Here is a 22,661-nt window from a genome sequence, read left to right as displayed (position 1 = left end):
TGGTTCATTTTCACCAGATAATAAAATATTAACACCATCCAGAGGCCAGCTGAGGGAAAACGCATTTCTATGCAATTACAACCTAATTACACAATTCTTTAAATGTGTGCCAGAGGAGATGACACTCGTTTGCCCTTCAGCGGATCCTCAGGATGATCAGGAGTTGAAGGGATAAAATGAAACATGCAAATAAGTTTATTCACAGCACGCTGAATCACACAGAATCTGATCAGTTTGTGTTGACACTGGAAAGAGAAGAGAGCTACCAATCACAGAGTGTCTAACACACGGAACAGGATCTACTATTAACATGTCACAGATTAAACCAAACAAACACTTAGACAAGAGCGAGTTGAAGGTGTGAGCACACGATCATCATCTTCCTGCTGTGTCGTCCACAGCACATCACCAATGGAACAGATACTACCGAATAAAACAATAGCATACCTGTCAACTCTGGGAAATGTCAGAGAGGGAGATTTTTTTGGAGGAGCGAAACATGAATGTGCAACCCATCCTTGAGCCCTGTAGAGCACCATGCATTTTTTTCTTTCTTTCTTAAGTAATCCTAATTAATTATCTATTCCTAATTAATTAATTTATTGCACAGTATGTAAAACAGTAAAAAAGCCCAGTTGAGGTGAGTGGCACTCTTTGCCGCTTTGACGTAACTGGCCTTGCAATCTGAGTTGAGTTTGACTCAGAATCAATTTTATTATGTCCGCCAAGGACGTAATAAAATCAGAGTTTATTTATTTGTCTGTCTGCCTGTTAATTACATCAAAACTACTGCACGGATTTCAATGAAAGTTTCACCACAGATAGATATTAGAGCAAGGAAGACGCCATTAAATTTTGGAGATCTGGATCCGGATCTGGATTATGGATCAAGTTTCCCTTTATATAGGCTTTAAAGGATTACTTCAAAAACTACTTCACTGATTCTCACCAGATTTTCAACAGGGACATATTTAGGCCATGGAAGAATCCACTGAATTTTGGAGGTGATCTAGATCCGGATCCAGATTCTGAATCAAGATTTCCCTTTATATAGTCTTTGAAGGATTACTTCAAAACTACTTAACGGATTCTCACCAAATCTGCACCACAGATCGATATTAGGACACGGAAGACTGCACTGAATTTTGGAGGTGTTCCAGACTGGCAGATGTCAGAAATCTCGCATTGCTCTTGTTTGCACATACACGGAAACTGATCTGGTGTTACTGGAGCAATGACAAAAGAAAAACACTTCTATAAGAAGTAAAAGAGTCAAATAGACAAAACTATATTCACCTTTGAATAAATAAAACATAATGGAATGGGGCAGCGTAAAAACAGGTGATGAGCATACAGATGCAGCTAAAAAGAGCACACGCAGCATCAATGGCTAAGTCTGTTCTGTTTTCTGTTACAGTATTGCAAACCATGAAGAAAGTTATTTCGCTTGAAGCATTTGAAGGAGGGATGCACAGAAGACCCTCTACCTGTAAAGCTGCTGCTGTCCTTCGGAGCGCGCTCTTATCTGTCCGCGTCAGGGCTGCAAGGGAGCGAACGGAGATAACAGTGACGTCCACCCGCCTGCCACCCAGCACACAATATGTGATTTATTATTTTTTGTTTGTTTGTTTAAGTCGTTGTAGTCACAATTAAACAGCTAGACGAATATCTCTGTTTTAGAGTCTGCGGCCCCGTGAGGGTCTTGACGCTTTCCGCTGTTTGTCTGTCAGCGGTGCTCGCTCGTTAACTTTGATATCAGGAGATTTTAAGTATGAATAGGGAGGTTGGGAGAAACTCTCCAAATTGGGAGATTCCTGACGATATTGGGAGAGTTGACAGGTAAGCAATAAACATGACAGTAAACACACTTTACTTAAAAAAGAAGTTATTTTTAAACTTAAAGTGAAAACGTTTTGTGATGCAGCTTAAAAAAAAAATCCCCAAAAGTATGAATTAATTTTGGAGACGTGCACCAGACATCCTTCACAGTGCGTAAGAAACCTGCTTAAAAATATATGTAAAATCCCAGACACTCCCATTTCTCACCTTTGTTGATGCCGCTGAGCCACTCCTCTGCAGTCAACGCGGGTTTGTTACCTGCCGTCATCGGATAGATGTCTTCTTGGTACGACTCCGACTAACACACAGTGCATTACACAAACCCATATTTACACAAATGCAGATCTAGAATTCATCAATCAAAGGGTGTGCATTTGTTTCTCTGCCCTGGTGTCATGTTTGCAGCGTGTAGAACGTGGGCTCACCCTGCGGGGAACGATCATAGAAATGGGCTCAATGAGACTCTTGATTGTCACCAGTTTGTAGAATCTGAACACCTCACAGGCACTGACATCCAGGCCTCTCTTTGGCATCACTCCTGCAAAAGGACAGAATTTGTATAAAGATGGGACAAACTAAAAAAAAAAAAAAAAAAAGGACTGCATTTATATAGCGCTTTTCCATCTGATGCAGATGGAAAAGCCAGTCCATTAAAGTTCAAAAGGATGGGTCAACAAACAACACACAAACCCTAGCAAAGCAGTACATTGTACACAGTACAGAATCTATCAGGAGTACTTCATTGTCACAAAAATAGAAGTTCCTAATCCAAAGTGAAGGAATCTACATTCAAATCAGTGTAACAGCACACACAACAACAAAATACAGATGTTCAATTAGAAATACATTTGAATTTAGTGGCACATTTCTGCTCTTTAACCCACATATTACACCCAATGCACAACACATTGGCTGTGTGCAAGCCTTCATGTTCTGGGACTGCTCAAAACTTGTACTTCCCTCCAATGACCAACCAAGGGCGCTACAGATACCAAAATACTTCACGGGTGTGGTCCAGTTTTCTTCAGAGACTAAATGTCTTTTTAACATTAAAAACATTATGAACTTCAATTTTCCACCAGAGATTATTTTTCCTCCCATTTTAACTTCTCTTCCCTCAGTGCTGTCAGGTAAAATATGAACACTGCAGGTCTTTGATAGATAAGTTGTTGAGATATGAATTCATGCTTTTCTGTCCATCTAATTTCAGATTATTACTCTCCAGTTGTGGCACCAAGTTGTGGCCGACAACTACGCAATTTGTCAGGAAGCTTTTTATTCATTTTTCTGTGTCATTAGACCATGTGTCATGTTCATTGGACTTAATAATCTTAATAATATAAATGCATGAGTGTCCATGAGTGCAGGTTGCAGTGCAGATGACATTAATAACCAAAGCATAGGCTGAAAAAGCAGGTTTTACATTTGATGCAATTCTGCATAAAAATGCAAAGGTAGCACTCCATTGTACAAGATTCAGTACACTTAACAGAATGTGGGAACAGATGAATTTTGATTGATTAATTGTTGACTGTGTACCCATGTCAAATTTGGCACAACTCCGATTAGCCAATTTTGGGATATAAACTTTTGAGGTTGATGGCAACCCTTAGTGTATTAGGTATTTTAAATCAGGCAGCCTCTCTGCACCATTGTGCATCAGACAGGTGACTTTCGTCCAGATCGGAGTTACACTTATGAAGAGACCAACTTCTTATGTCACATGTTTTTATCAGGAAGTTTGTCTTTTATTTCTCAGGTTGGTTAAGGCCCACCAAGCTCATTTTAATAACCTAGTCCAGTAGACTCTGTGTGTAAAGTTTGGTGTTGATCAGAGGAACGGTCTGGATTGTGTCTCAAAAAGTAAGTTTTGCATATTTTGCTAATTTGTGAAAAACTATCCAGCTGCAAATGGTCGGGGTCAACCTCAAGAGATTCAGCTTGAGCCAGTGAATGCATCTATATAAGGCACCTGAATGTGCGATGTACAGCATGGTTTGGGAGTTATAGACCAAAATACAAACATGCTGCTATAGCGCCCCCCACAGGTGGATTTGTTTAAATTATGTGTCTGGGTTATGTGCATGGTTTTGTACCAGTTCTGAAAATGGCACCTCTTCAGCTTTTATGGTCTAGGCTACAGTTTTGCATTTAGTAAGGGAAAATAATAAAAATTACAAATCGTAAAGAAAATAATGGGTTGCTGGGCTGGAAACAGCAGTGCTTTGCAACCGCTGTTTCCAGCCCCTCAAGGCTTGAACCCCTAATAATAATAATAATAATAATAATGTCACAAAATGTAGTTACTGGCTGCAGCTTGTGTTTTATGTCATTTCATGTCCAAACATGACCTCTCATCGGCTGGTTTGTATATTCAAATAATACTGGTTTGTTTGCAAAACATATTTGCTTACACATGCAAGCATGAGGAATTTGTGAATCACATTCAAAAGATAAAGGGGATTAAATTTTAAAAGTCAATGCAAGAGCAGAAAAGCATCACCAGTGTTGTACGTCTGAGCTTATTTTATAACAAAATGAATTATATATAAATTGTATATTAAAATACAGCTGTGCTATTTCTGATGTTCATGCATGTGTGGGGCCTTACCCATTCCTTTTTGAGGTAGGTATGAGCGGTGCTCGGTAAGGTAGTGGATATAAGGTTTTTCTGTGCTGATCTCATAGTATCTGATGGTACCTTCACCCTGTGAGAAACAAAGACATTGTTGCACTTGGATCAAAACATTGTAATAGACTGAAGATTCTTTCTGTGTGATTCTGCAGACACACCTTCCCAGCGATGTACAGCATGTGTGTATCAGGGTCATAGAAAGGAAAGAGAACACCTGAAGAACTATCCAGGTTCTCTTGGATCAAAGGCACAGAGAGGTCATCCTACAAGCACAAACACAAAAAAACCAAGAGATTCAGCCTGTTCATCTACAATTTTTCCACTAGATGGCAGAGCTGTGTGAAAAAGTCATAATGTGGGTCTTTCTTCAAACATATTAAGGTCACATGCACCAGCGAATGCAGGAACCACACAGTTCCACCTATCCGAAGCATTCTAATGATCTCACCTTGTTAATCCTAAATTAAGATTGACGTTCACTATCCATACTATTCCATTTTTTTGGTATTCTTTTAAAGTGTTCTAGTGTAGTGGCACCGCTATGCTTTTTTTTTGTACCTGAAGCTATTTCTGAGATACGGCTCCTCTTTCCAATATGGCTTCTCTCAACATTTTCCATGTACTGTTGCTGCAGGCAGGAATTTATGAGAAAAGCTGCAAACTAATTATCCTGAATGTGGGTTTCACAATAAAAGTATTTTAATGCCAATACAACAGTAGCTGCACTATAAGGACTTTTACTGTGAAATTTACTGTTCAGCAATCTTAGTGGGAATTAGCCAACATAAATTAAAGTATTCCAAAAGAAAATCTCGAACATTATGACCATGTTCTGTTGGTAAGTTGTTTAGTAACATAATGTGTATAAAATACATAAAAATATAAATGCAAGCAGGGGTGTGCGTCTCTCACCTATAAAACAATTTGATACACAACTAGATACATGGACTTACGATACAATGAGACATTTGTTTTCTATGATGAATTACAATAATCCAACAGCACCACTGCTTACTTTCTTATTTCATATAAATTTCCTGTATTTTTGTATTGTCAACTGTGTTGGTAGCATGGCCCAAGCAGAGGGTCACCCCTCTGAGTCTGGTCTCCTTGAGGTTTGTTCCTCAAATCATTGGAGGGAGTTTTTCCTTACCACTGTCACCTGTGTGCTTGCTCTAGAGGTTGGTAAGGTTAGACCTTACTTGTGGCAGCTTTGTTGTGATTTGGGACTATAAATGAAATGAATTAAAATTGAACTGAAAAGTGTAAAAAAATAAAAAAGACACACAAAAAAGCAAAAAACAACCTGGACGCTACACCATCGTCTCCCACAGAAGGACGGATGCCAGGAGGATATTTCATGAAAGACCAGGGACCCTCTTCAGGTTTTTGCTACTATGCTGCAGCATGTTGCACCACTAATGGAAGCACCATATATAGCAGCAGAAATTGTCACATAGAAGAAGGCCAGAAGAAGTCAAATGTTTTTAGCCTGTTAGGATAGCATAAATTTCCATGTGCTGAAATGTAGTTTTTTTTTTTTACATTTGAATTCTGAAATGTTCTTATTTACTATATTGTTACAATTCAAGCCTCTTTTGCAGCAGAGAAGCAGTGGTGTGTCAGCCAGAAGCAACATAGACAGTGAGATAGTGAAAATAGGGATTTAAGAAGTGCTTAAACTGACTTTGCCATTCTGAACGCACAAGAGTCTTGTGCTCATCCTTGAATGTCTACAAGAGTTTAAAGGGCTCACTCACCTGATTCATGATGTTAAAATCAGCTCATCGACTGGTTCATAGTATGAACTGATTGATGAACTGATCAGATCACATTTACAGTGCATTCAGAAAGTATTCACAGGCCTTCATCTTTTCCACATTTTATGTTACAACCTTATTGCAAACTGAAGCAAATTTATTTCCCCTCAAAATTCTACTCACAACACCCCATAATGACAACATGGAAAAAGGTTTTTTTTGTATTTTTGCAAATTTATTACAAAAATACTTTGTTGGTGCACCTTTGGCAGCAGTTACAGCTTCAAGTCTTCTTGAATATGATACCACAAGATTGGTGCACCTATCTTTGGGCAGTTTTGTCCTTTTCTCTTTGCAGCACCTCTCAAGCTCCATCAGGTTGGAAGTGTCAGTGCACAGCCATTTTCAGATCTCTCCAGAGATGTTCAATCGGTTTCAAGTCTGGGCCACTCAAGGATATTCACAGAGTTGTTCTGAAGCCACTCCTTTAATATCTTGGCTGTGTGCTCAGGGTCATTGTGCTGAAAGATGAACTGTCGCCCCAGCCTGAGATCAAGAGTGCTCTGGACCAGGTTTTCATTCAGGATGTCTCTATACATTGCTGCATTCATATTTTCCTCAATCCTGACTAGTCTCCCAGTTCCTGCCGCTGAAAAACATCCCCACAGCATGATGCTGCCACCACCATGCTTCACTGTAGGGATGGCGCCTGGTTTCCTCCAAACACAATGCCTGGCATTCACGCCAAAGTGTTCAATCTTTGTCTCATCAGACCATAGAATTTTGCTTCTCATGGTGTGCGAGTCCTTCAGGTACCTTTTGGCAAACTCCACGTTGTCTTTCTGGAAGGTTCTCTGCTTTCCACAGAGGAATGCTGGAGCTCTGGCATGTGACCATCGAGTTCTTGGTCACCTCCCTAATTAAGGCCTTTCTCCCCAGATTGCTCAGTTTAGACAGGTGGCCAGCTCTAGGAAGTGTCTTGGTGGATCCAAACTTCTTCCATCTATGAATGATGGAGGTCATGGTCATTGGGACCTTCACAGCAGCAGAAACATTTCAGTACCCTTCCCCAGATTTTTGCCTTGAGTCAAACGTGTCTTGGAGGTCAACAGGCATTTTTTTTTTCACTTCCTGCTTGGTTTTTGCTTTGACAGGCACTGTCAATTGTGGGACCTTATAACTAGACAGGTGTGTGCCTTTGCCTCAGCTGTGTGTGTGCCTCAGCTGAACTTACCCCAAGTGGACTCCAATTTAGCTATAGAAACAGCCCAAGGATGATCAGTGGAAACAGGATGCACCTGAGCTCAATTTTGAGGTTCATGACAAAGGCTGTGAATACTTATGTACATGGAATTTCTCAGTTTTATTATTTTGAATACATTTGCAACAATCTCAAAAAAATTCACATTATCATTATGGAATATTGTGTGTAGACGTTTTGAGGAAAAAAATACATTTCATCCATTTTGGAATAAGGCAGTAACATAAAATGTAGAAAAAGTGAAGCACTGTGAATACTTTCTGGATGGACCGTAGATGGACACCGGGGTCTGGGAATCAGTGTAGTCATATCATTTACAATAAAACAGAGTTTTGATTCATATAAATCAACTGTTACACCTATAAATGCATCAGGTTTCTGTTTGTCCCCATTTTTCATACATTTAAATAAAATAGCCACAATTTCTTTTATGCACAAACAGAGCTAATTTCTCTTGAATTTTGTTGACAAATTTGTTAAAATCCATGTTAGTGAGCACTTTACCTTTGCCAAAATAATCCATGCACCTGGTTGGTGCAGCACATCTGAATGCTGATTAAACAACATGATTATTGCACAGGTGTGCCTTCGACTGGTCACAGTAAAAGGCCACTGCAAAATGTGCCGTTTAATCACAACACAAAGCCACAGATATCACCAGTTTTAAGGGATTGTGTAGTTGACATGCTGACTGCAGGCATGTCAACCAGAGCTGCTGTCGCTGAACTGAATGTTAATTTCATTACCATAAGCTGCCTCTAATGTCTCATAACTGCACACCATATGTAACCACCCCAGTCCAGAAACACCACGTCCAGCTTCTTCACCTAATAAAGATCTTTTTCCAGATCAGCTGCACCTTTTAAAGTGGGCTTTTATTGTGACAATTCCAAGGAACACCTGTGCAGTGAGTTTGCATGCTGTTTAATCAGCATCTGGATATGTCACCACCACAGTCAGGTACAAGGATTATCTTGCCAATCGTGAAGTGCTCACAAACCCAGATTTTTAGGATATTTATGGCCAACAGTTGAGAGAAATAAGCCTTTTGCATCCACTCAAGTGTTAGATATATCACCTAAACTCCTGAAAAATGGGAGCAAAAACAATAGTGTTGCAAAAGAAATCTGATGGCCTTTAGTTACAGTATTTGGAGCTGATGTCTCATTCAGCAAGAAAACAAAACTTCTGGGATAAAAATACAGCTGGTGTCTGCATTTTGGACAAACGTTTAGTAAGCAATGAAGCTGAGTAATGTCTTTCTCTCGCTCTAAAGCTTGTTTTTGTTGCCACCATGTGAATGCAGCAGAAAAGTCCGTTAAGAGTTTGGAAAGTGTGTACTTGTTTTGGAACAGCACTCTGCTCATGCTCTCTATTCAGGGGTGCAACCAGAAATTCATGCTTGATAAAAATGTTTCATCAGCATTCCACTTCCACACAGGATAGCAACAATATGAACAAATGACATTTTGTTCACATCTGGGTCAGGATCCTTATCAGTTACACTGAAATACATGACTGAGCATGCAAATACCTTAGGCGCTCAAATTTTTGATACAAATGTTACGCTTTAAAAAAACTTTACTGGAATGCCGTCTGCCATCTTTCTCACCATATTCCACAGAACTAGCTGTCGATCATTCCAGCGTGAAGTGCCTGACGTGAAGAGCATTTTCAGATTACCCAAAATCAGGACCTTGTTGGCTTTGTGCGTCTTACAGCTGGCTTCCTGCAGATAAAAAGAAGTTGGTAGGTTGTGATGTATTTGACAACAATAGCTTCCAGCAGACAGTCAAACCACAGTGTGGCTCTGTGATACAAGTGTTCCTTACGCGGCCTTATTAGGGAGGAAACAAAAATGAAAGGAAACTCATGAAATGTGTGTGAGTCATGAAAGTGTGACGTTAAAGGCTGTGGAGTTTTGCTGTGGCTCACACCTGGACAGAGATGACCAGATGCGTTCCAGGGACTGCGGTTCATTATTGGCTCTCCTGCCATGGTAACAACTGCAACTGCAAGTTTACAGGTTTTACTCAAAACACCTGGCTTCTCCCAAAGTGGCAGATCAGCTTAAACAGATTTTCTCCTGCCAACAAACGTTTGTAAAATGCGTCCACTAAGAGAAACTTTAGTGTGCAGAGAAATAATTACTCTTCAGTTTACAGTCCAGATTCCTTCAAAGTAATAAAGCCAAAGACAAGAGAAGGACGCTCGTAATGCGGTTGCATACTTTAGCCGAGCACTGTCTGACCACTCCAGTAATGTGTTTGTATGTACACAATTTGTAGAAACAGCTCACCACATTTTTTTTCCCAAAGGTTTTATGAAAATCAGTTTCAAAAACACACACACACACACACCAAAAGGTTTGTATAGGCCATATCAAACCTTTTCCACTTTCAACTCTGAAAAATCTGAATATTATTTTAAGTAATCCTGTCAACAATCCAGTGTTAATCTGACCACATTGCTATTTTATTAGTAACCACACACACTAAGAAGCCCAAAGTTGAGCCGGTCAGGGTGAGGACTGTGCAAAAGCACTTAGCTGAGCTACACGACTAGCGTGAGATGACCAACATGGAGGTGGACAGGAAGACTACAGACAATATCCATGAAAATACTCTCAGCTGTTATCTTAATGGTATGCATCTGTGTGTGTGTGCACGTGTGCCTCAGTACTATCCATGTCTTCCCAAGTCAGAAGGCATGGTTTAGCATAACAAGGCCTTCAAGTCAGATAACGGCCAAGAGTACAAGCTAGCTCATTGTGCTTTGCCGAGATCAATCAAAGCAGCAAAAAGTCAAATGCACAAAAGGTGGAAAGTTGCTACAATGACAAGAACACTTTGGCAGGGTATCCAATTCAATTCAATTTATTTACGTAGCGCCAAATCATAGCATATCACTCCAAGGTGCTTTACAAGGGTAACCAGGTTGTTACAAACTACAGGAGAAATAAACACACCATCTGTTGTGGTCTGGCCCCTGTGTCCCTATGTTAATTGTCATTGTATTTCAGTACTGTGTCTATGTGTGTTAGTCGCGTGGTTTCCTTGTTTGTGCTCATTTACATCTTTGAGTTCCATGTTAGTTTTCTGCCCATTCCTCTTTGGTTTTTGCATTTAAGTTCTGCAAGACTTTCCTTTTAGTTTGAGATGTTTTTGGTTCTGCTCACCCCCAGGGTTCTTTTGAAGTTTGTGTCACTTTTTGTGTGTCAGTTTCTGTCTGTGTGGGCATGTCCTGTTACCCAGTCTCCCCTACACCTGTGTACCTGTAGCTCATCTGCTCATTTGTGTTACATTAAAGACTGCACCGTTCTGCTTTTCCATTGCCAGATTATTCTTTGGCACCTCCCGTGTGTAATTGTTTGTAAGTAATGATCATCCTTTATGCCTCTGTGAGTTTTGCTATTGTAGGACATCTCTGTGTTCATTGTCCTGTGTTTAACCTAGTTTGTTTGTTGCCTTCCTCTGCTGTTTGTTACACTCACTCCTGTATTTGCTATTTGAACTCCTTCTGTTTGTTGGACTAGACTCCCATGTTTTGGGTAATCAATCATCTTTGTTCCTCATTTACATCCTATGTGGTGACTGCCTGCATTTTTGATGCCTAACATCATCACAGCTTCAGATGGCACTCTCCCAGATCAATTGAACACTTTCTGCCCCCACCAAAACAAAAAAAAAAAAAAAAAAAAAAATCAGGACAGCCTACTAGCATTACCATTGCGTGGCCAAAAGTGGTGTGCACACAGGTCTTAAGTCCCTGCAGCAGGTTAACTCTCACAAGGCAGCACGGCCAGATGGAGTCTCACCTTGAGTTTAGAGAACATGTGTTGCAGAGCTGGCGGATGTATATACTGACATTTTTCTCACCTCACTGACTCAGGCTGTAGTCCCTCACTACTTTAAACGCTCAGTCATTATTCCGATTCTCAAAAAGCCACATACAACCTGCATGAATGACTAGTGTCTGGTGATCCTCACTTCTCCTGACCCATGACCGACTACAATCTGCTTACCAGGAAAACAGATCAGTAGATGATGATGTGCGTCTAATTCTTCACACAGCTCTTGAACATCTAACTCCCCCCCCCCCCCCCCGCTGGCACCTATGCCCATATGTTTTTTTTCTGGGCTACAGCTCAACTTTCAATACAGTTTAGCCAACTAAGCTGGTAGTGAAGGTGGCAGATCTGGAGCTGCCAACAGGGTGTCAGTGGAGCTTACCAGAAACTCCCAGGGTTGCTGCCTCAGCATAGGCTCTATTCTCTTTACACTCGTGACCGCCAGTCCACCAAGAAGTTAAGTTACATCTACAATTTTACAGACAACACCACCATTCTAGGCCTCATTAAAGGAAACAACAGTACAACAAGCAGCTGGTGAACAAGACTATTACTGACATGGAAGAAAACAGCTTGGTCCTTAACATCGATACAACTAAGGAGCTAATCCTAGATGTTAGCAGAAAAGCTTCCTCTCTGCAACCTGTATGGAACAAGGGCACTGAGGCGGAACCTGTTGACAGCTTCAGGTTCCTAGACTCGCACATCTCCAGTAACCTGACCTGGTCTCCAAACACCTTGGCCACCGTTAAGAAGGCTCAACAATGATTCCATTTTTTTAGAGCATTAAAGTGTAGGTGACACCAAAAAATGTGCACAAATAATCACTAAAAATGATGAAATGTTATTTTTAAAAATCCTGAAAAATAAAAGTCGATGAAGGATAAACAACAGCTGTCTGATGCCTGCACTCTATTTCAGGCCTCAGCCATATTTTTGCTACGTCATCATGAGAACAGGACCTGCTGATTCAAGCCTAAATCAAGTGTAAACACAGCGGAGGTCAAGCTGTTTTTCTAGTGGAGCTTTTTTTATTTATTTTTATTTATTTATTTTTAAGTCCAGTCTGAAAGTGTTTCTGAAAAAGCTGTGGGAACACAGCCTTATCGTTTTGAGCCTTATTTAGACGAAAATGAGGGCGACAAACCTTGGAGGAAGACCTTCAGTTTGACAACAGTGATGGCAGAGTTCAGAAGACAGAATGGTGATTATAAAAAAAAATAACTAATGCAGACGATTTCGGCATGCGGGTGGAGGTGATAAACTGTTTTTGTTTGTTTTTTTCAGCTCTTTGGTCATAATCAGCTGATTAAAAATAGTTTGTTTTACTATCTGTGACATCAGAAAAAAGTGAAGTGTAAATTTTTTATTTTTTTCTTAGAAACACGTACATACATTTAATTCCTTATATCCTGGCTGAAGAAAAGTCCATTTGTCAAACGGCAGTTTGGTGCCAGGTTACAGCGCCAGCTGTAATCGGTTAATTGCGACTGATGGATCGAGTCTTTGCTGTTAACGGAGCCTCCTCTTGTTCGACTGCGGCCCGCTTTGCACCACAAGTTGAAAGACTCGCAGCTCCTTATCTGCTCATAACATCTCAACTGCACGCAATGAAATTACCCCATGATCCACAAAATAATAAAATAATGTAAAAATACTCAGTTTTGCCTCTGTGTTGAGTAGAGAAGCCGCAGACACCGTGCACTCATCAATATAAGTGTTCCACCTGCCAATCGAAAGGATTCTGCCAGTGAGAATGAACCATTCTGACATCAAAAACACCATGCAGCAGTGACCTGAACCACTGTGCGGACACGGGGCTATCGGTAGCCTATAAAAATCCATAAGTTAATAAATCAATTAATGAGACTATTAAGACAATGGTTCTGGTGCTGATGCCACTTCCTCCTTCGTCTCCAATGTTGGGACTTGCCCGGAAGTTCCTGGTTTTCAGTGGTGCACAGTTCAAAATCTTAATATTTATCTCTTCAATAACTGCGCACCAGGAAAGGATAAATTTCAAACTGTTGTTTAATTTTAGTCTTAAATACTCAAAACAAATTACATATCGTGTCACCTACACTTTAAGGAAAGGTGTCTTGAGTCTTCAGTCTCTTGTACAGGCCTATAGAGGCCTGGCAGAAAGCGTCCCCACCAGAGGCATCACCGTGCAGTATGGAAACAATGAAAGACAGGAAGGCAGATTTTTTTTTTTTAAGTGCACGGACGATTATTGGCACTCACCTCCTCTCCATAGATACTCTATCCAGCGCTGTAGAAACAAAGCGCAGGCCATTTTTAAAGATCCACATCAACCCAGATACATTCTGTTCAGATGCAGGGACTCCAAATAATCATATATGGTAATAATAATAGATGGCAACCAGATTTTTATGTGCACGTAAACGGGGTCACTGAAACACAGGGGAATAGGCATGCTAAAATCCAGGATCAGAGTGGATTTTTAGCAAGAAAATTCACAGGCATATTTTGGGGCCCTCTGGCATCTATGCAAACTTGTTGAAAAGGAGTACAATATGTGAGCTTTAAATATTTACAGACCGACTTTCATAAAACTTTATTGGATGGGTGGATGAGCCAAAAAAACTGAATTTAAAAAATAATAATCAATGAAAATACAAGTATCACATTCTCTCACTTGTCCAGCATTTTGCCAATTTCTCAAATTATGGATGACCTCAAATGATCTGTTTCACAATACGACAACTTCATACTGCCACAGTTTCATAATACGACTTTCTCGAACCATCAATTGGTAGATAAAGCTGCACCCCCCCCCAAATTGCAAGCACCATGGGAAATTGCCAATATCAAAAACTCAGAGTTGAATGATTCAGTTCATTCCTATGGATTTACTGTGTGCATAAAATGTAAACTCAAACTGCTGCAATTCCAGCAAATTGTTTAAACAAGTTTCACACTTTTTTTTTTTTTTTTTTTTAGAAATTCTGTTCTGGATTTTATTTATGAACTGGCTGAATGTTATTCCCATTTGTCGCACATCGGTTCTTTATCACTGTCAACATCAGAAGTGCTTCTTGCGAACATTCCACCATGATGAATTTACTCAAAATCCTCTCATTAAAAATTTGTTAATACACTGTATGTAGAATTTTAATGTGCATATGTATAGTTTCCTGTCACTCTGGATAACAGTGTGGTTGCAGTGAGAATTTCTTCATATCAAGAGGCCATGAGTCGTTTCTATGTTTGGAAGTTGACTGTGTGGGATGGGGGTTGCATTAAATTAAAGAAACATGGGTCTAAATTCATTTGGACTAAATAATAATATTAATAATAACAATGTTAACAAGTTATACAAGCACAGCTTGTCAGTAAATGTTTTAGCCATATTTTGCTAAGACACACTTGACACATAATTACTTATAATTCATAAAACACTTAAATATAAACAACTGCTTAAGTCATGCAAAAATAATTTAAAAATATTTAGTCTTGTCTGTGTAAATCTTAAATAATGCAATTTACTAACAGCACTGTACCCCAACTTTATAACAAAATAATGCAAACTCTTTCTAAAAAAAATAGGCTTGATTAAAACGTCATTTCTAATAACGTTATACTAATCAGCAAAATATAAAACTAAAGAAAAAAGGAATGTGGTTTGTGTCTTGCCAGAGGCATGCAATTTTTACCCTATACACACACACAAACACACACGCAGATATATATATATATATAAATAAAACATTTAAAATTCACATCCACACTTTCAAATATAAACGTGTTTACTGTTCAAAATAAATAAATAATAACAATAATAAAAAGCACAGGCAATAAGTCTCAATTCCACTTCAGAAAAATGATCAAAATCAGAACATAACTTTCCACTTTTAACCACAGAATTATTGCTCTCAATGTAAATACAAAACAAACACTGTACCTGCAGAATGGTTCCTGAGCGACACTCCAGGAGTCTGATCTTCTTGTCCTTGCAGGCTGTGGCCAGAAGGCTGCCATCAGTGTTGAAGGACATGGAGAGGACTACGTCTGTATGCACGCCAACAGTCCGCACGGGGTTCTTTATCACCTGCTCTGGATAGTCCAGATTCCAGATCATAACCTGAAGAAGATGTGACGAAACACATACAGAGTTCCAATTCAGTTCAGACCAAAATCAGTTTTGTTTGTGATATGCATGCTGTATTATTATTATTATTATCATCATCATCATTAGCGTTACTCCTATTATTGTTATTATGGCAATAATTGTAAGTGTCATTGTCAGGCTTTTTTAATAAAATTGTACTGGACACCATTTGTTTGCTATTGTACTGGATCAAGATTTAGATCCAAGCTTTCAATGACTTTCCAGTCTCGGCCATCAGAAATGTATCGGCATGTTTCTCTGGGATTTCAGCCTTTGAAATCAAGACATGCCTGGGTAGAGCTTATAGAGTCATGAGGCACTGGACAGAGGTGTTTGGTGATGCCATTATTTTTCAGGAGAATGAAGGTCCAAGCCTTTAGGGTCCTGGTGCTACCCATCTTATTGTATGGTTGTGGGGCCTGGATGCTAAGCAGTGAGCTTAGGCAACGACTGGGTATCTCCGGAACCAGGTCTGTTCAGAAGATCTTTGAGTCCTGCTGGAATGACTGTATCAAATGAACAGTTACTTAGGGAGACACGGATGAGGAGCATCACTTGTGTTGTGAGGAAACATCAACAATGAAATTTTGGCAGTTCAGATTATACAAAACTTCACATTATCACTGGTCTGAAGCTTAGCACTGAATTGTTTTTTTACACCATGTTAAAACAAGGAGGGGTTGTTAGAACAGCAAGTCTTGTTTAGTAGTGGCTGTGTTAGGGCTGAAGGCAGTGTGCTGCTGTGTTACCTTATAGTCATAGCCAGTACTGAAGAGTATGTTGTTAGCGGTCGGGTGCCACTCTATAATGCCCACTCTGCGGCTGTGACCCTGCAGCTCTTTCCACGGTACTGTGATGTTCTTCAGCACACCATGAGGTGGAATTTCCCACACTTTCACCTAAAGGCACCAAAAATGAACATGAAAACAAGATTTTCTTCAGCTGAAGCAGTTAAACGTAATGTGGGTCACAAAATCTTTGTCAAAGTTTCCTTTGTAAGATGAGAAAGTCAAGACCCTTTAATTATTTAAAGTTACAGTGCGCAGCATTTTTATAACTCAGCCACATGGGGTGTGCAGCCAGTACATTCTGAGTGCCGGTCCCAAACCCGGATAAATGAGGAGGATTGTGTCAGGAAGGGCATCCGGCGTAAAACAAGCCAACCCAACTATGCAGACTCAGAATCGAATTTCCATACCGGATCGGTCGCGGCCTGGGTTAACAACGTCCGCCACCGGTGCTGTTGCCCAACAGGGTGCCGGTGGAAATTGGGCTACTGCTGGGCGAAGACGACGAAGAAGAGGAGGAGGAGAACGTTTCTACAAACAGCGGGAGAAGAAGAAAACTAGAAGGGTGGAAATGACAGTGGGGACTTTGAATATTGGTAGTATGACTGGTAAAGGGAGAGAGCTGGCTGATATGATGGAGAGGAGAAAGGTCGACATGTTGTGTGTGCAAGAGACCAAGTGGAAGGGAAGTAAGAGCAGGAGCATCGGCGGTGGGTACAAGTTGTTGTACCATGGTGAGGACAGGAAGAGAAATGGTGTTGGGGTCATTTTAAAGGAAGAGTATGTTAAAAGTGTGTTGGAGGTTAAACAAGTGTCTGACAGGGTGATGAGTGTGAAGTTGGAAATTGAAGAGGTGATGATGAATATCAGTGCATATGCCCCACAGGTAGGTTGTGAGATGAAGGAGAAAGAAGATTTCTGGAGTGTGTTAGATGAGGTGGTGGAGTGTGCACCCAAGCATGAAAGAGTGGTGATAGGAGCGGACTTCAATGGGTATGTTGGTGAAGGGAACAGAGTTGATGAGGAAGTAATGGGTAGATATGGTATCAAGGATAGGAATGGGGAAGGACAGATGGTAGTTGATTTTGCAAAAAGGATGGAAATGGCTGTGGTGAATACCTACTTTAAGAAAAGGGAGGAGCACAGGGTAACATAAGAGTGGAGGAAGGTGCACACAGGTGAACTACATTCTTTATAGGAGATGCAAGCTAAAAGAAATCAGAGACTCTAAGGTGGTGGCAGGACAGTGTCATTAGACAGCATAGGATGGTTGTTTGTAGGATGACTTTAGACGTAAAGAAGAAGAAGACAGTGAGAGCTCAACAAAGGATCAGATGGTGGAAGCTGAAGGAGGAAGACTGTTGTGTGAAATTTAGCGAGCAGGTGAGAGAAGCCCTGGTTGGAGGGGAAGCAATTCTGGACAACTGGAAAAGTACTGCAGATGTGGTGAGGGAGATAGCTAGGGCAGTACTGGGTATGACATCTCAACAGTGGAAGGAAGACAAGGAGACTTGGTGGTGGAATGAAGAGGTCCAGGAAAGCACAAGGAGAAAGTGGTTGGCGAAAACGTTTTGGGATAGTCGGAGAGATGAAGAAAGTAGACAGGAGTACAAGGAGATGCGGTGTAAGGCAAAAAGAGAAGTGGCAAAAGCGAAGGAAAAGGCATATTCAATCAATCAACTTTTTTCTTATATAGCGCCAAATCACAACAAACAGTTGCCCCAAGGCGCTCCATATTGTAAGGCAAGGCCATACAATAATTATGAAAAACCCCAACGGTCAAAACGACCCCCTATGAGCAAGCACTTGGCAACAGTGGGAAGGAAAAACTCCCTTTTAACAGGAAGAAACCTCCAGCAGAACCAGGCTCAGGGAGGGGCAGTCTTCTGCTGAGACTGGTTGGGGCTGAGGGAAAAAAACATGCCGTGAAGGGGGGCAGAGATCGATCACTAATGATTAAATGCAGAGTGATGCATACGGAGCAAAAAGAGAAAGAAACAGTGCATCATGGGAACCCCCCCACAATCTACGTCTAAAGCAGCATAACCAAGGGATGGTCCAGGGTCACCCGATCCAGCCCTAACTATAAGCCTTAGCGAAAAGGAAAGTTTTAAGCCTAATCTTAAAAGTAGAGAGGGTATCTGTCTCCCTGATCTGAATTGGGAGCTGGTTCCATAGGAGAGGAGCCTGAAAGCTGAAGGCTCTGCCTCCCATTCTACTCTTACAAACCCTAGGAACTACAAGTAAGCCCGCAGTCTGAGAGCGAAGCGCTCTAATGGGGTAATATGGTACTACGAGGTCCCTAAGATAAGATGGGACCTGATTATTCAAAACCTTATAAGTAAGAAGAAGAATTTTAAATTCTATTCTAGAATTAACAGGAAGCCAATGAAGAGAGGCCAACACGGGTGAGATATGCTCTCTCCTGCTAGTCCCCGTCAGTACTCTAGCTGCAGCATTCTGAACCAACTGAAGGCTTTTTAGGGAACTTTTAGGACAACCTGATAATAATGAATTACAATAGTCCAGCCTAGAGGAAATAAATGCATGAATTAGTTTTTCAGCATCACTCTGAGACAAGACCTTTCTGATTTTAGAGATATTGCGTAAATGCAAAAAGGCAGTCCTACATATTTGTTTAATATGCGCTTTGAATGACATATCCTGATCAAAAATGACTCCAAGATTTCTCACAGTATTACTAGAGATCAGGGAAATGCCATCCAGAGTAACGATCTGGTTAGACACCATGCTTCTAAGATTTGTGGGGCCAAGTACAATAACTTCAGTTTTATCTGAGTTTAAAAGCAGGAAATTAGAGGTCATCCATGTCTTTATGTCTGTAAGACAATCCTGCAGTTTAGCTAATTGGTGTGTATCCTCTGGCTTCATGGATAGATAAAGCTGGGTATCATCTGCGTAACAATGAAAATTTAAGCAATACCGTCTAATAATACTGCCTAAGGGAAGCATGTATAAAGTGAATAAAATTGGTCCTAGCACAGAACCTTGTGGAACTCCATAATTAACTTTAGTCTGTGAAGAAGATTCCCCATTTACATGAACAAACTGTAATCTATTAGACAAATATGATTCAAACCACCGCAGCGCAGTGCCTTTAATACCTATGACATGCTCTAATCTCTGTAATAAAATTTTATGGTCAACAGTATCAAAAGCAGTACTGAGGTCCAACAGAACAAGCACAGAGATAAGTCCACTGTCCGAAGCCATAAGAAGATCATTTGTAACCTTCACTAATGCTGTTTCTGTACTATGATGAATTCTAAAACCTGACTGAAACTCTTCAAATAGACCATTCCTCTGCAGGTGATCAGTTAGCTGTTTTACAACTACCCTCTCAAGAATCTTTGAGAGAAAAGGAAGGTTGGAAATTGGCCTATAATTAGCTAAGATAGCTGGGTCAAGTGATGGCTTTTTAAGTAATGGTTTAATTACTGCCACCTTAAAGGCCTGTGGTACATAACCAACTAACAAAGATAGATTGATCATATTTAAGATTGAAGCATTAAATAATGGTAGGACTTCCTTGAGCAGCCTGGCAGGAATGGGGTCCAATAAACATGCCGATGGTTTGGACGAAGCAACCAATGAAAATAACTCAGACAGAACAACCGGAGAGAAAGAGTCTAACCAAATACCGGCATCACTGAAAGCAGCCAAAGATAACGATACATCTTTGGGATGGTTATGAGTAATTTTTTCTCCAATAGTCAAAATTTTGTTAGCAAAGAAAGTCATGAAGTCATTACTAGTTAAAGTTAATGGAATACTCAGCTCAATAGAGCTCTGACTCTTTGTCAGCCTAGCTACAGTGCTGAAAAGAAACCTGAGGTTATTCTTATTTTCTTCAATTAGTGATGAGTAGAAAGATGTCCTAGCTTTACGGAGGGCTTTTTTATAGAGCAACAAACTCTTTTTCCAGGCTAAGTGAAGATCTTCTAAATTAGTGAGACGCCATTTCCTCTCCAACTTACGGGTTATCTGCTTTAAGCTACGAGTTTGTGAGTTATACCACGGAGTCAGACACTTCTGATTTAAAGCTCTCTTTTTCAGAGGAGCTACAGCATCCAAAGTTGTCTTCAAAGAGGATGTAAAACTATTGACGAGATACTCTAACTCCCTTACAGAGTTTAGGTAGCTACTCTGCTCTGTGTTGGTATATGACATTAGAGAACATAACGAAGGAATCATATCCTTAAACCTAGTTACAGCGCTTTCTGAAAGACTTCTAGTGTAATGAAACTTATTCCCCACTGCAGGGTAGTCCATCAGGGTAAATGTAAATGTTATTAAAAAATGATCAGACAGAAGGGAGTTTTCAGGGAATACTGTTAAGTCTTCTATTTCCATACCATAAGTCAGAACAAGATCTAAGATATGATTAAAGTGGTGGGTGGACTCATTTACTTTTTGAGCAAAGCCGATAGAGTCTAATAATAGATTAAATGCAGTGTTGAGGCTGTCATTCTCAGCATCTGTGTGGATATTAAAATCGCCCACTATAATTATCTTATCTGAGCTAAGCACTAAGTTAGACAAAAGGTCTGAAAATTCACAGAGAAACTCACAGTAACGACCAGGTGGACGATAGATAATAACAAATAAAACTGGTTTTTGGGACTTCCAATTTGGATGGACAAGACTAAGACAAGCTTTCAAATGAATTAAAGCTCTGTCTAGGTTTTTGATTAATTAATAAGATGGAATGGAAGATTGCTGCTAATCCTCCGCCACGGCCCGTGCTACGAGCATTCTGACAGTTAGTGTGACTCGGGGGTGTTGACTCATTTAAACTAACATATTCATCCTGCTGTAACCAGGTTTCTGTTAGGCAGAATAAATCAATACGTTGATCAATTATTATATCATTTACCAACAGGGACTTAGAAGAGAGAGACCTAATGTTTAATAGACCACATTTAACTGTTTTAGTCTGTGGTGCAATTGAAGGTGCTATATTATTTTTTCTTTTTGAATTTTTATGCTTAAATAGATTTTGCTGGTTATTGGTGGTCTGGGAGCAGGCACCGTCTCTACGGGGATGGGGCAACGAGGGGATGGCAGGGGGAGAGAAGCTGCAGAGAGGTGTATAAGACCACAGCTCTGCCTCCTGGTCCCATATTGCGAGCTGTACAAGAAGTTGAATAGTAAGGAAGGAGAAACGGACTTGTACCGATTGGCCAGACAAAGGGACAGAGCCGGAAAGGATGTGCAACAGGTTAGGGTGGTAAAAGATGGACATGGTAATGTGCTGACAAGAGAGGAGTGTGTGCTGAGAAGGTGGAGGGAATATTTTGAAGAGCTGATGAATAAAGAAAATGAGCGAGAGAAAAGGCTGGATGATGTGGTAAGAGTAAATCAGGAAGTACAAGAGATTAGTAAGGAAGAAGTGAGGGCTGCTATGAAGAGGATGAAGAGTGGAAAGGCAGTTGGTCCAGATGACATTCCAGTGGAGGCATGGAAATGTCTAGGAGAGATGGAAGTAGAGTTTCTAACCAGATTGTTGAATAAAATCTTGGAAAGTGAAAGGATGCCTGAAGAGTGGAGACGAAGTGTGCTGGTTCCTATTTTCAAGAACAAGGGTGATGTGCAGAATTGCAGTAATTACAGAGGCATAAAGCCACAGCATGAAGTTATGGGAAAGAGTAGTAGAAGCTAGGCTTAGAAAACAGGTGAAGATCTGTGAGCAGCAATATGGTTTCATGCCGAGAAAGAGCACTACAGATGCAATGTTTTCTCTGAGAATGCTGTTGGAGAAGCACAGAGAAGGCCAGAAAGAGTTACATTGTGTGTTTGTGGACTTAGCTTATGATAGGGTGCCAAGAGAAGAACTGTGGTATTGTATGAGGAAGTCTGGAGTGGCAGAGAAGTATGTTAGGGTAGTGCAGGACATGTACAAGAATAGTGTAACAGCGGTGAGATGCACAGTTGGAATGACAGACTCATTCAAGGTGGAGGTGGGATTACACCAAGGATCAGCTCTGAGTCCTTTCCTGTTTGCAATGGTGATGGACAGGTTGACAGATGAGATCAGGCAGGAGTCCCCATGGACTATGATGTTTGCAGATGACACTGTGATTTGTAATGAGAGTAGAGAGCAAGTTGAGTCTAGTCTGGAGAGGTGGCGATATGCTTTGGAGAGAAGAGGAATGAAAGTCAGTAGAAGCAAGACTGAGTACATGTGTGTGAATGGGAGGGAGCCCAGTGGAATAGTGCAGTTACAAGGAGTAGAAGTGGTGAAAGTAGATGAGTTTAAATATTTGGGGTCAATTGTTCAAAGTAATGGAGAGTGTGGTACAGAGGTGAAGAAGAGAGTGTAGGCAGGGTGGAGTGGGTGGAGAAAAGTGGCAGGAGTGATTTGTGACCGAAGAA

General features: G+C 40.5%; 1 protein-coding gene across 4 annotated transcripts in view; it reads right to left on the bottom strand.

Moving 5' to 3' along the window:
- coro2a (coronin, actin binding protein, 2A) overlaps positions 1-22,661 on the bottom strand; it is a 92,889-nt gene that overhangs the window by 3,294 nt on the left and 66,934 nt on the right. For all 4 annotated transcript variants that reach the window (XM_034188239.1, XM_034188241.1, XM_034188240.1 and 1 more), the window contains 7 exons: positions 16,227-16,376; positions 15,271-15,450; positions 9,108-9,224; positions 4,633-4,737; positions 4,451-4,547; positions 2,265-2,377; positions 2,047-2,137 (listed from right to left, as the gene is read on the bottom strand). In XM_034188239.1, the coding sequence (XP_034044130.1) occupies positions 2,047-2,137; positions 2,265-2,377; positions 4,451-4,547; positions 4,633-4,737; positions 9,108-9,224; positions 15,271-15,450; positions 16,227-16,376 (853 nt within the window). The remainder of the gene's footprint in view (positions 1-2,046; positions 2,138-2,264; positions 2,378-4,450; positions 4,548-4,632; positions 4,738-9,107; positions 9,225-15,270; positions 15,451-16,226; positions 16,377-22,661) is intronic.

Source organism: Thalassophryne amazonica, chromosome 15, assembly GCF_902500255.1.
Source record: "Thalassophryne amazonica chromosome 15, fThaAma1.1, whole genome shotgun sequence".
NCBI lineage: Eukaryota > Metazoa > Chordata > Actinopteri > Batrachoidiformes > Batrachoididae > Thalassophryne > Thalassophryne amazonica.
This window is presented reverse-complemented; position numbering and strand designations above follow the sequence as displayed.